Raw genomic sequence first — 14,617 nt, forward strand, 5'->3', positions numbered from 1 at the left:
AACACCGACTGTGTGCTGGCATTCTCGGCACTGGTGACACAGCAGAGAACAGAACCAGGAGGAAGACGGTTCACCCTCACGGAGCTGATGTCAGACTGACCACGAGTGTCAGAGACAGACGCACTTGGGCTCGAGTCTGTCCTCTCCAACCTCGAATGTGCCACTGGGTGCAAAAATATTTCAACATCCCTCCAACATCCCTTCAACCTGAATCATCACCTGCAGCAGGGAAATGCAACAGGCACTTTATAAAGAGCAACGACTGGGAGACACTGCGTGAAAAGTTCTTCGCAAAGTGCTTCCCAGCACAGCGAGAGTTCAATAAACATTAACCCAGTCTGGGCCTCTGCTCCATCAGTAACTGTTAATAGAAATAAATGAGGCAATTAAGTGTCTGGCATAATGACAGACACATAGATCACAACAAACAAGTAAGAGCTCCTTTGGCCTTCTGCTTGTTCGTTATGAGAGTGAAACGTGGGGGTGCCTGGGTGGCTCAGTGGGTTAAGCATCTGACGTTGGCTCAGGTTATGATCTCACAGTACGTGAGTTCAAGCCCTGCTTCAGGCTCCACACTCTCTCTCCCTCTCTCTCTGCCCTTCACTCACTCGCACTCTCGCTCAAAAAAGAAATTTTTTTAATTGAGTAAAAAAAAAAGAAAGAAAGTGAAGTGCTAAGGGAAAGAGCTAACTGTTGAGACGTCAAATAATTGATTGCAATAATTAAATCATCACCAATGACAAGGACTGTGGCATCCCAGAAAAATTTATAACCCAGCCTTGAAGGGTGGAAAGAAAGCAAAGTACAAGACAATAACCTACACTAGACCCATAGCTAGGCAGCAATGATGCAGGCAAATGAGGAGTGTAAAACATCAAGGAAAAATGGGAAGTAAGATTCGTCCAAACAGATGGGAAGTGAACTGACAAATTTTTCTTCTGTTTATGTCCTAATGCGGATTTGGTAACTAATTGCTTTTTAGATGGCTGTCCCAGAGCTCCTGGGTGGCTCAGACAGTAAAGCATCCCACTTCAGCACAGGTCATGATCTCACAACTCATGGGTTGGAGCCCCGCGTCAGGCTCTGCGATGACAGCTCGGAGCCTGCTGCGGATTCTGTGTCTCCCTCTCCCTCTGCCCCCTCCCCCACTCACGCTCAGTCTCTGTCTCTCTCTGTCTCAAAGATAAACATTAAAAATTTTTTTTAATTGAAGTGGCTGTCCGTCTGATGATGCAAGGTGGGCTGTATAGACAACCCCAGGAGGCACCGTCCAAATTCTCTACAGCATGAACAGTACCCCTGGAGCCATGCCAGGTGGGTGCTGCTCCCCTTATTTGTAAAGACAGTGGGACAGCCATCAAGTGAAGGTCCGAAACGACTCCTGTGACTTTCTAATCACACACAGTAGCCCTCTGAACTGCCAGGGCCACATCGGTGACCTTCTACCAGCGGGGAGACAAAAGAGCGAAACAGATCAGGATTGGGGCAGCCTTATGAGTACTTCCTTGCCTGCGAATGTTCATTTTAGTGCTACGTGACCAACGCTAACTGACTGTGAAAGTGCTTCGGACAAGGCAGTGTGGTACGTACAGAATCTGCGGAACTGGCTCCCCGCCTTTGGTGAAGAAGATCAGAATCCAGTTGTGGAAATAAGAGTCATCGTAAAAATAAAAAGTTCACATAAACCTCAGGGATGTGATAAGGATTACTGAGATCAACTCATCATTAAGTTGTAGCTGATGAAATGTGTTTTAAATGACACCCGCTCCTAAGCAGGCTGCCTTGCGGAGACGGTGACAAGAGGCGTCATCGCTCCGCGGTGACTGTTGAGTCTCTGTGTGAGGGACCCCCAGGAGCCACACCAGGGTGCTGACGAGTCCCTTCCGCACGTTAGGTCACTTCTCTCCCATCGAAGGTGCTTTGGGGCTGGGCTGTGAGGAGTAAGACTTTTTGGCCTTAAGCGAAGTCAGCAAGTCAGGCTGACGGAGGCAAGAGTCTGACAGCACACGGGCATGAGCCGGGCAGGACCACTGTGCTCCGAGAGGCAATTACACATAACCATGGTCTGCCACTGGAGCGGTCTCCCCTGGGGACAGAGGGTCTGGTGGGGCCAGAAGCATGGCAGGTGGCCAAACTCCTGCTGTTTCCCCCAACCTGTGCTTCTTCAGACACCTGGTGGAAAACCTGTGTCTGCTTAGCTGACTCCTCAGGGCCCAGCACTGAGAAAGGCAGGAATGATCTAGATGGGAAGGCAGAGCTGGGGGGCGGGGGGGGGGGGGGGGGGGGGGGGGCAGGGCAGCCAGGACTGAGGCTGGAAGGGGTGGCAGGGGTCAGCCTGTGGGGACCAGGCAGGTTTTCTACACTGGGGAACATTTTTTTAATATTTTTATTTATTTTTGAGAGAGACATAGCTAACGGGAGGGGCAGAAAGAGGGGGAGAGAGAATCCCATGCAGGCTCTGAGCTGTCAGCCCAGAGCCGGATGCAGGGCTCAGACCCACAAACCGTGAGCTTATATGACCTGAGCTTATATCAAGAGCCGTACGTTTAACTGACTGAGCCAGCCAGGCACCCCTGGGGAACGTTTAAGTGGGGAGCGTTTAAAATCCCCCTGAAGTCTCTGTGCATTGTATTTCCCTCCCTAACCTATAGGAGCTTTGGAGGAGAAATGTGGGAATGGCAGACTGAAGGCATACCAGAAAACTCTTTAAACACTACCGGTAAATAACTCCTGGATTCCCAGAGGCATCGAGAAGCCGCTAGCACTCTCTCAGGAGGTGAGCTCGAAGCCAGAAAGGCCGACGGCCCGCTGAAGCGTGTGCTCAGGCTCCACATCTTGTATAAACCCTTCCCGGCACCTATGATATTTCAGCCACTGCGCCAGCTGTGGGGGACACAAAGGAGGGTAAGCCCCGCTCCCTGCCCCCAAGAGGCTCCAGTCCAGCCCAGGAGACAGTCCCACAGTTACCTTCTAGGCCAGTGTGAAAAAGCCCGATCAGCACCCAGGGAACCCCACAGGAAAGAGAGTGACGTGGCCAGGGGCAGGAACGTGTTTGCCAGCTCCTGAGTGAGACACAGACCACCCCACAGAGGGTTCTGGAGAAGAAAAGGGACCCTGGATTTGTAGAAGTGACACTGTCCCAGGCCGCAGCCAGACAGGACCACGGGGCACACACAGGTGGCTCCCTCAGGAGGCAGACACAAAGCAGGTGAAGGTCAATGCCCTGTCTGACCCAGACGTGAAGGGCTTTATAGGGGGCACATCCCTCCAGGTTGGGTGGCCTTCCTGGTCTCATTCCAAAGCCCCTGCTTTTAACCACTACTCCAAAAAAATCCTTCATTAATAACTAAAGAGGTAGGGGAGAAGAGATGTGCTTGAAAGTATTCCCTTTCAGGGCGCCTGGGTGGCCCAGTCAGTTAAGCATCCGACTTCGGCTCAGGTCCTGATCTCCCAGTTCGTGAGTTCAAGCCCCACATCAGGCTCTGTGCTGACAGCTCAGAGCCTGGAACCTGCTTCAGATTCTGTGTCTCCCTGTCTCTCTGCCCCTGCCCTGCTCACATTCTGTGTCTGTCTGTCAAAAATAAATAAATTTTTTTTAAATTTTTTTCCAGTATTCCCTTTGTACCCAGCCCCTTCCAAGCAAGCCACGCACTATTTCCCCAAACTGAATGCATGCACATCAAAACTACCTGGAACATTTAAAAAACACACATATTTGTGGCCCAACTTCTGAGGTAGGGGATCCAGAACTCCAGGGGCACAGCCTGGAAGTACTTATTTTCCACAAGCTCCCTCAGCTCTTCTTGGTCAGTCTGACATCAGCTCTTCTCAGGAGCCCAACCACAGCTGGGTTCAAGGAGGAGTCATCCGAAGGGGAACGTGCCGCCCATCGCTCTACCAGGCCGGCCCAGCCTGGAGACAGGCCAGGTGTGCAGAGCCCTGCTTGACATCTGACAGGCTCCTGGAGGGAGTTCTAGGGCCTCCTTCCCAAGAATCATTAAGAGCAGACCTCCACTGATCCAAAGCAAGGGCTCCTGAGTGAATTTCTGTAGTCTAATTCTGGTTGGAAGAGTTGGCCTCAAAACACAGCCCAAAGCAAGATGAGCAAATAACATCCGTGGGAAGCCGGAGTCACGACACTTATGGCCCCTGGAGAGAATAAGAAGGAGGCACCTATCTCCAGGCATTTATTGCACAGCTTACCTAAACAGAGCACTCTCCCCACTGTGGCTTTATCGGGGACATCACCGCAGTGGGTAGAAACTCGGCCCTAAGCCCCGTCAATCCTGTCTTTGCCACAGGCAAATTCATCGAACCCTATAACTCCTGGTTTCCTCATGTGTAACAGAGGTACGCACTGCAGGAGATCTCTTTGCTTGAGAACCCACAGGAGAACCTAGCCCGTCCCCAAGACACACCTGGAAGGGTGCACACCCCTTGCCACGGTCCAGGTCGCCGTGCTCACATTTCAGCCTCCCTGCTGAAGAGGAGTGGCCTCTGCAGGAGGGAACACAACAGCCCTCAGATCACAGACAGGAAAGAGAACCAAACCCCCCCCCCACACACACACACACACACACACCGGCCACAGCCACTCTGGTCCCCGAGCAACATGAAGCCAGAGACCTGGTGGTCCTGCCCACCACCCCGTCCCCAGCACCCAATGTGGAGTCTGGCTTGTGGTCCTCACTCGTGACAAATCTGATGAATAAATGCAATAACGAAGGAATAAACGAGGCAAAGAAAGAAAACCTACTACGTGCCCGCACGCCATGTGCACCTCCCAGGCACCACCTTGATTAGTTTTCTACGTGCCCAGGGTGGCACTGGGCCATACACGTCACTCTTCTCACCTTACGGATGGGGGCTCTGGGGCCTAGAGAGAAGGAATGAGTGCCCCAGGACAGGACACACGATTAGTACGCGGTGGAACCAGGAACCAACCTCAGGTCATGTGAGGGCAAAGTGTGCCTCACCTCCACGCAAACTGCCTTCTGCCCTCCCTGCCTCTGCTACCCTGGCTGCCCTTCGAAAGGCTTCGCACGGTGGTATCTCCACGCTCCAGTTCATGGAGCCTTACAGTTGGCCCGACCCTGGGCAAGTACATAGCTGTAGTCCAAAATTCTCAACTAACAGAAGGAACAGAGGGGCCCAGAGAGACAAGTGCACAACAGAGGGCAACTGGCCAGAGACGCTGACTCTGACCCCCAGATACGCTTTTCTCTATCGTGCTCTCCTTTAAGGACCTCCTGCACGCAGCAAACACATCCTGAAATACACATCCTTCTCCTGTCCTTGTTCTCCGGAATGCATTGTGCGTGCGTCCATTCAGGCTGCTGTATCAATACCACAGACTGGATGGCTTTGTGAACACAGGAAACTCTAGCTCATGCTTCTGCAGGCTGCGAGGTCCAAGATCAAGGTGTTGGCAGACCTGGTGCCTTGTGAGGCACCTCCTGGTTCACAGACGGCTGTCTGTTCACTGTGTCCTGGCAGAAGGCAGACAAGGGAGCTCTGGGGTCTCCTTCTGATAAGGGCACTAATTCCATTCTGGAAGGCTCTGCCCTCAGGCCCGAGTCACCTCCCGAAGGCCCCACCTGCAGACGCCACTACACGGGGGTTAGGACTCAACACCTGCATTCCGGGGGGATATAAACATTCGGCCTACAGCACCTTCCCCATCAGGGAGGACTGGGTACAGAGGAAGCAGACATCAGAGACTACCATTGAATCCAGAAGGATTTTTTTTTTCATTGAAAACAGAAGCCACAGCTCCACTGGTTCTGCCCAAGATGCCCCTAATTCTACCCACCACCGGAAGGCCTACACTCGTGTCTGCGGCTGTCTGAGCTCAGGAGTACGGAATCCCTCACCAGTGTGGCCCCGACTGTCGATGCTCTGCTCAACCCCATCCCAGGAGGGCCCAGGCCCAGAGGAGCTCCTGGAGAGACTTGGCTGGAGTGATGATCGAATAATCAAGAGGAGCTTCAGCCTTAGCGTCCTAAGTGCTAGGAAGGAAACACCCAGAGAGCAAAGAGAACATGCAGCAGGAGCTGGCCCAGGGTGAGCGGCCGGGGATGCTCCCTGAAGAACTGACACTGAGGATGACAACGGACAGCGGGTAAGATGGGCTAGCCGGGAGGACAACGGGGAGCACCGCAGGAGACAGAGGTTCTGGCAGCACACCCTAGTCCTTTCCACCCTGACTCTCGGCTCCAGCCCCACCCTGCACACAGGAGTCAGCGTGCAGCTGACACTGGCTTGTGCTTCTCCATTAGGTCAAGGGTCCGAACACAGTCCTGCACCTGATGCACCATCAGAGCCAAATGAACCTGGCCATGAGTTCAGCCAGCTGGTGCCGTCAAGTCCGGCACCCAGGAATGACCCTGCACCTGCTCCATGCCACCAGGAGGCAAGGAGCTGCATCTCAGCCCGACGGGACCTCTGGGGACATGTCAGAGCACAGCATTTATTCAAAAAGACAGCTCCTCTAGGAACTGCAGAGAAGGAAAGAATGGAAAATCCAGAAATGATCAGAATCCTAAAATAAGCAAAGGAAAACACAGGCCAGCGGCCTTTCTGTCCAAAGACCTACTTCCCAAGCCAGGTTGTGAATTTTCAATTATGACTTAAAAAGCTTAAGGGGCAAGCCCTGGAGTCTTTGCCAAGGTGAAGTTCAAAATGCCTGAAGACCATTACTCAGATCACAGAACACCACTGCCCTCATTAGGCCAACAGATACCTATATATCATATACATGTATGTGTATGCGTATATTTACGGATAGACATGCATGTATATCGGAAACAACCCACTATTGTTGCTTTATTTGACAACTGATTTACTGAACAATTTATTTCCCAATTTGGCAAGAAGTCTGCCTTGTAGCCATTGCTGTTTGATGTATTTTAGGCAAGACAATATGTATTTCCTTGTTTTAGTCAAATAAAATCAACATCATGGGAACAACTTGGTCAATGCTTATTACATAAGACTGCATCTTCTAGTTCAAATCGCAGACTCTGGAGTCAGACTGGCTAGGCCACTAGTTTTTGCCTTAAAGCCAACCTCTTTCCCTTTCTCTCTCAAGCTGGCTGTCTCACCCAGTAAAATGAGGGTGCTCATCTAGACACAGGTTCCAGAACTCAAGGACTTTACTTTGGAATCCACCAGGGAGTATGTTACACATGCAAACTCTCCAAATCTCCGGCTCAGAAAGGACTCTGAGATCCTTCTAGTGCTAACATCCCATGACTGTCGGAGATACGGCTGAGCACACGAAACCAGAATCACTTCCCTATTCAGGATGACTTTCAATTCCTTTTTGGAGTTAGCGCAAAGCAGGGGAAGTACAACACTTGATGGAGAAGTTTGCTTAACACTGGGAAGCATCACACACATGCTCACCAGGCCACTAAGAGCTTTCTTTCTTTTTTGTTTTTGTTTTGGATTGTATGAGAGTTTTATTTTTTTATATACATAATTTATTATCAACTTAGCTCACATACAGTGTGTATAGTGTGCTCTTGGCTTTGGGAGTAGATTCCTGTGATTCCTCACCAGCTAGAACACCCAGTGTTCACCCCAACAGGCGCCCTCCTCAGTGCCCATCACCCATTTTCCCCACCCCGCCCCCCGACCTCCCACACCCGTCAACCCTCAGTTTGTTCAAAACCCTCAGTCTGTTTCTAAATGTGTGTTCCAAGCTGACTAGTTAGTAGGAGTTTGACGACACAGGTAAATGTGTAAACAGGGTCATCTTAGTGGGTCCATCAACTCTCTACAAATGTATGTAGTATCTGTGTGTACACAGGGCTCTATTTTATGTCACTACACAGAAGGTGCATTGTCTTAGTCCAGTTAAGAACCCCAATCCTGAAGACTGCCCTCATATAACCCTCACTCAGGCTGACCATGCAGGGAACACAGTGCCACCCACCGTGCTGAGAGATACAAAGAAGACAGAGACACAGCCCCTGCCTTCAAGGAGCGGCTGCAGGGAGCAAAGGGGCATGGGGCGGGGGGGGGGGGGGGGGCAGGAAGAAGTACACAAATAAGTCAGTGCAGAGCCTGCTTGGGATTCTCTCCTTCCCTCTCTCTCTCTGCCCCTCCTCCGCACATGTGCATACACTCTCTCTCTCTCTTAAAATAAATAAATCAACTTAAAAAAAATGATGGATGTTTTTCTTAGATGACGAATAAACCCGGATGGTGCTTAAGCACTCCTCATAAACGTCATGAAAGAGGTATGCCACCCCATTCTAAGTAGACACTGACACCACAGACACCACAGTTCAGAACTGTAATCACTGATGTGCCAAATCACGAAGGTCTCTGCACATACCCGTGGGAAGCTTCCAATTTCCTCTGCTGTATGAGTGGTACAGACAACAGAGAGAAAGAATATCAAGGAAAGGTACATAGCTTCATTTATTAGGTCCCTGAAGATTGCTGAATGGCCGGTACCATACAACAACCGCTGGGTTCTTACCCTGCAAAACTACACAAGATGGACAAGCACAGCTAGCAGGAAGAGGAGAGGTGTGGCCAGGCCACGTGATCACACAGCACCCCCCCCCCCAACAAATCTGCAGGTGGGCCACTCAAACAGGACCCGAACACGCTGCCCATACAGCTCTCACTCAACTTGTGCAGCACTTCCGGACAGCACAAGAATGGAGAAAAACCACACTGAAAAGGGCAAGAGGGACGGTCTCACTTCATCCCCAATAAATGAAGAGATGTTGTTTTAATGCATCTTGCAACGCCCTGTAATTGGTACAGATGCCAGGTGTTATTTTTGTACGTATTAAAAGTATTAATTTCTTAAAAGATCAGCAGTTTCCATAGACTGGTTTTGAAATTCTTCCTTCCTCTAATACACGGGAAGCCTCAAAAATGAAAGCAAAGCCTCCCTCGGGTTCTGAGCTTCTCTCAGGCACCCAGCTGAATGGTCACAAGAGCACACGGAGGGTGGTGGCCTGGCCAAGAGAAGACAGGGATGGACTGAAGCCAGGTAACGTGGGGTCGGCCACCGGAGCACCGGACTCGAGAAGGATTCTGCATTTCCAGGGCAGGAGGACGATGATCTTATGAATAGGGGAGGAGGTCAGGAGGGGGGTGGCCTGAATAAGAGGATAAGTTCCACGCTGGGTGGGAAGGGCTCTTAGGAATTCTTTCTTTGTCTATTTGGCTTAAATGAGCCGAAGTAACACCACTGACGAGACTGCTCCTGAGGATGCTGAGGGGACAATGAGGAGTCCCTGCTCTGGACCACGGGTGTGCACACCGTCAGAGAAGGGTCTACGCAGCGCTCACTGATGCCTACAGAGGAAGAGGGTGTGGACCTAGCGGTGTGGCCACACTGAGAATGCTTTCCCTCTGTGTTCCCCATTCCAAAGTCCACGAGTACCCACCCCCTGCTGCACACCATGCACCCCTGCCAAAAAAAAAAAAAAGAGTGTGGACTATAACCCACGGAACCAGAGTGACAAAGAGGAACACTGGGACCATCACAGTCAATCAACTGTTCCTGCGGACGGAGATTCCAAGGCGCACGGAGGCGGACGCCCACACGGACCTCGCCGCTGACAGAGATCTCACGCTCAGCTGCCCTGACTCCTTCCTGCCACCGGGGAGCACATCTAGGCTCCTGTTCGCTTCCTCACCTGTCAGGGCACAGCCCCGCACCATAGTGCTGGTGCTCGCACACGTGGGTGGGGGCACCATCTGTTCTAACTGTGGCGTGAATTCCAGGGGTGGGCGATGGAGAAAAGAGGAGAAGCATTCCCCAAGCATGTTTTCACTGAGGTTCCCTGCATCTTTTAACGACGATTAACATTTTTTTTTTAATGCTTATTTATTTTTGAGAGACAGACAGAGTGAGAGTTGGGGAGGGGCAGAGAAAAAGGGAGACACAGTATCCGAAACAGGATCCAGTCTCTGAGCTGTCAGCACAGAGCCCCATGCAGGGCTCGAACCCGTGAACCACAAGATCATGGCCTGAGCTGAAGTCAAGACACTCAACCAACTGAGCCACCCAGGTGCTCTAACAATGATTCGCATTATTAATTATACTAGTTACCCAATCACTTTTAAGAGAGTAATGATCAGTACATATTCTTCTTTATATGGGATCTGAAATCAAAGGGTTTACCAAAAAAGAAAAAAAAAAAAAAACAAGGAAACTAAGATCATATGTTTGTTCTGGAATAAAATATACATTTTGCGTGTTTTGAGCAGAAAAAGAAATGTAAGCCCTCACTTCAGCTCACTACACATTTTTGTAACGTACTTATAAAAAGGAAGCTTAATAGTATGAACATGAATCTATAAATCATAAAAACCTCAAGAATGAGAAAGGAGGGGCACCTAGGTGGCTCAGGTAGTTAAGCATCTTGACGTCATCTTGATTTCTTGACTCTTGATTTCGGCTCAGGTCATGATCTCACAGTTCATGGAACTGAGCCCCATGTCAGGATCTGCCCTGGCAACACAGAGTCTGCTTGAGATTCTCCCTCTTTCTCTCTCTCTCTCTCTGCCCCTCCCCGACTCTGTCTCAAAATAAATAAACATTTAAAAAAAAATGAGAAATGAAATTTCAAAAACAGCACTGGCTGTCCCAGCCACTTAAGTGTTATAAAATCCCTTATTATAGTTACAATCTGGGGGGCAGGGGAAAATAGACCAGATTATATTAAGAAAAAAAACAAACAATGATACAAAGGTCATGTAACACAGGTTTTTAAGTTTGCTTTGAATAATTTGGGAAGGAATTGAGGCAAAAAGGCCCTTCTGCTCATATAAAATTGTAATTGAAGAACACTGAGTCATCAAATTACCTTAATCTCAACCTTAGTTGTCCAAGGAAAATCTTTTTTTTTTTAGCGTTTATTTATTTTTGAGACAGAGAGAGACAGAGCATGAACAGGGGAGAAGCAGAGAGAGAGGGAGACACAGAATCTGAAACAGGCTTCAGGCTCTGAGCTGTCAGCACAGAGCCCGACGTGGGGCTCGAACTCACGGACCGTGAGATCATGACCTGAGCCAAAGTCGGACGCTTAACCGACCAAGCCACCCAGGCGCCCCCAAGGAAAATCTTTAGAAACAAAATGTTAAAGAATAAGGTACATCGGGAGGGATGATTGCATTGGGATCAATCTTCATTCTGACATATGTTTCACAATTTCAAATAGCCTGCCTAGAAAGAAATTCATTCATCTCATGGAAATGGCACTTTCGCTATGGGAAGATATAGACATACGTATCTCCAAAACTATAAGAACTTTCATATCTTGCTAGTGAGAATAATTACCGGAACAAGATTGCCTGAAAAGAGATTTAACAGTATCTATCAAAATCATAAATGTACATATCCTCTGACTCAAAAATTCTATCTCTGGAAATGTATCTTACAAACAAACTTGCACACGTACAAGGTTGTATTAAGCAGCAGTATCTTCCTTCTACCAAAAGGACTAGAAATACCCCAAATGCCCATTACTAGGACACCTGTAAAATAAATCATGGAAAAACTATGCGGAATACCAAGTGTCTGTGAAGTATTCTCTTTTTTTAAGTTTATTTATTTATTTGAGGAGGGGGGAGGGAGGGAGGGAGAGCATGAGCAAGGGAGGGCAGAGAGAGAGGGAAAGACAGAATCCCAAGCAGACTCCACACTGTCAGTGCAGAGCCAGACACAGGGCTCAAGCTCACGAACCATGGGAGCATGACCTGAGCCGAGACGAAGAGTTGGACATTTAACCGACTGAGCCCCCCAGGTGCCCTGAGTGGTGAAGTATTCTATGCATTATATGGAACTATCTGCATAATATTAAGTAAAAAATTCAAGTAACAGAAGAATTGACACTATATACCACCTTTTGTATTAAATCGGAAGCAGGGAAAAATAGTCACCTATGTCTGTATCCATTTCTAAAGAAATTTTGTTTTAGAGCTAAAGAAATTAAAGAGATTTTGGAAGAATACACACAAAACTAGGGAGGTGAAGGGTGAGGAGGGAGGGAGGTATTTCACTATATGTCTTTTTACTCTAAGTTTTGAACTATGTGAATATATTGCCCATTCAAAAAAATCAATATTCAAACAGCAAAAGCGATTTACTTAATGCTCAAGACATTTCACTAATAAGATGCTTCCTTAAAACAAGGAAAGCAAAGATTTCACATATCATCAAACAAAACTGACCTTCAAATCGTTAAGCAAAATGTGAAATTACATAACCTGTCTTTACTTCTTCAAAGACAGTATTTTCATATGCCTTGCATAAATGTAACATGTTCAGTACTTTAGCCTAAAAATAACCCCATTTCAATGTTTTCAGGTTAAATCTCAACTTGATTACGGACACAAAAACCAGCCAAATTCCAGCAGTGTAGGTACTTTCCAGAGCTTTCCTGCCTCACCACAGGAGACACCCATACCTTTGTCAGCACGATTCTTCCTCCCATGAGGGATTCGGTGAAGGCAGAGAATATAGCCGTCTTTTGTCTCAACGTAGTGTTCCTCACTAGGGAATCCCCAGTAAGAGATCATTTCAGTCTACAGAGAAAAAGAATAATGGAATTTCTGTGCACAGAATCTGACAAGATCTCCCACATTAACAGGCAAAGAAGACAAAATGTCAGCAGGCATTCTCCAGGCTTTAAGAAATCAGGTAGTTATTAGTGACATTTTAGTGTGCTCAACCTAGTAGCACCCCCCACGCAAGAGTAAATCCTCCACTGGTCTTATGCATACCTTCTACTCACAGGTGTTTGATTAACCTTGGTTTCAACATTCTAACATGTTCTACACCACACATGTCTAATTTCACCACCACGTTGGGCCTCTTTGTTTCCATCCTGGCTCCCAGGTACAAGTAAACATTCTTCATTTGTTTTCTAAATATGCCAGCTAATATTGTGATCTGCACGCATAAAATATCCTTATTTTCAGAGGTCCCTTCCTGGGAAACAAAGCGTAGCATTAATCTGTTTTTATCAATGAACTAATGAAATTACACTAGTAAAATACAGAATGGCAAGGTGGAGTTGGAGGTCAAGAAAAGATGAAAAGCAGGAGATTGTGATCAAATTCACTTCTCCATAAGGAACAGTCCATGGAGAAACTCTTAACCAGGAGCTCAGTAGAATATGGATAATTCAATTATCTAGATTTAACGTAAGTAAATGCTCACTATCCTTTCCTCTGCAAGTATCTGAAAGAATTTAATTCTTTCATTTTTACAGAAAAAAAAAAATTAAAGGAGGGGAGGAATAAGAAAAAATTGGGGACAAGAACTAAAACTTGACCCTAAGACCCTGATCAAGTTACATTCTCTTGACTCACTTTGGATTTATTAGCTTCTAACCGTGGTGTCTTGATTCTTCAGCTGGGTCTCTGCTTCATCTATTTTAAAGTAGCCACTGTCTCTAGTCATTTGTATTTTCCCAATGTTTTAGGCCTAAATGAGATAGTTCCAGGTTTTATTGTTTCCTTAAGATTAATAACCTTGAAACGTTAATTTCAAATTTGAAGTATTAATTACTCCACAAATTGTTTTTGCTTATTTGTTCTAACAAAACTTTTTTTTCAGACATTTTGATTTTTATATTGAACTGTGCTCCCTGGACACTGCTAATCACACTTCTTGTTCACTGTGTTGTAACAGCAGCACTCGGGAGTAGCATTCTTGCAAAGTTTTAATACGTTTTCATCCTTCAAAGAGGTGAGTTGGTGGCTTCATGTGGCCCACTTAACCGAATCTCAGAAAATAACTGACCTTTGTCACATGCATTTTATTTTTTTTTTAATTTTTTTTTAACGTTTTATTTTTATTTTTGAGACAGAGAGAGACAGAGCATGAACGGGGGAGGGGCAGAGAGAGAGGGGGACACAGAATCGGAAGCAGGCTCCAGGCTCCGAGCCATCAGCCCAGAGCCCGACGCGGGGCTCTAACTCACGGACCGCGAGATCGTGACCTGAGCTGAAGTCGGACGCTTAACCGACTGAGCCACCCAGGCGCCCCCCGTCACATGCATTTTAAAAGCATCTTTCAGGGGCGCCTGGGTGGCTCAGTCAGTTAAGTGTCGGACTCTTGGTTTTGGCACAGGTCACGATCTCAGTTTCGTGAGTTTGAGCCCTGCGTCGGGCTCTGCGCTGACAGTGTGGAGCCTGCTCGTGATTTTCTCTCTCCGTCTCTCTCTGCCCCTCTCCTACTCATGCTGTCTCTGTCTCTCTCAAAATAAATAAAACTTTTTAAAAAATGTTGAAGCATATTTGAGATTTTGAGAAACTTACCACATTCATATTTGTTTCGGGATCCACAGCTGCCAGCTTCCCTTTGAACGCCTCGCACTGCCAGGTCCCAAGGACCAAATAGAACACCAACCCCAGGAGCTGCATTTTCATTCTGTATAAAGTAGTCTATTGTTATTTGTCTGAATTTCACTGCACAAATTATGCTGGTAGATTAATGCTCCCATAAAAAGTTCTGAACCAGGCTTAGGGGCAAGTCAAAGTCAGGTTCAGGGGCAAACACGAGACAAAGGACTCCGGCCCTATCTGGAAACAGAAAAAAGTGAGGAATTATTATTTTTTTTACTAAGAAACCTCT

The 14,617-nt window shown here is 47.6% G+C and overlaps 1 protein-coding gene across 5 annotated transcripts in view; it reads right to left on the bottom strand.

The window, feature by feature from the left end:
• Positions 1–14,617, bottom strand: part of LIPA (lipase A, lysosomal acid type) — a 51,160-nt gene that overhangs the window by 25,650 nt on the left and 10,893 nt on the right. For all 5 annotated transcript variants that reach the window (XM_042907526.1, XM_042907522.1, XM_042907524.1 and 2 more), the window contains exons 2-3: positions 14,302–14,413; positions 12,444–12,561 (exon numbers count right to left, since the gene is read on the bottom strand). In XM_042907526.1, the coding sequence (XP_042763460.1) occupies positions 12,444–12,561; positions 14,302–14,412 (229 nt within the window). In that variant the 5' untranslated portion in view covers position 14,413. The remainder of the gene's footprint in view (positions 1–12,443; positions 12,562–14,301; positions 14,414–14,617) is intronic.

This window comes from Panthera leo, chromosome D2 (genome assembly GCF_018350215.1).
Source record: "Panthera leo isolate Ple1 chromosome D2, P.leo_Ple1_pat1.1, whole genome shotgun sequence".
Classification (NCBI taxonomy): Eukaryota; Metazoa; Chordata; class Mammalia; order Carnivora; family Felidae; genus Panthera; species Panthera leo.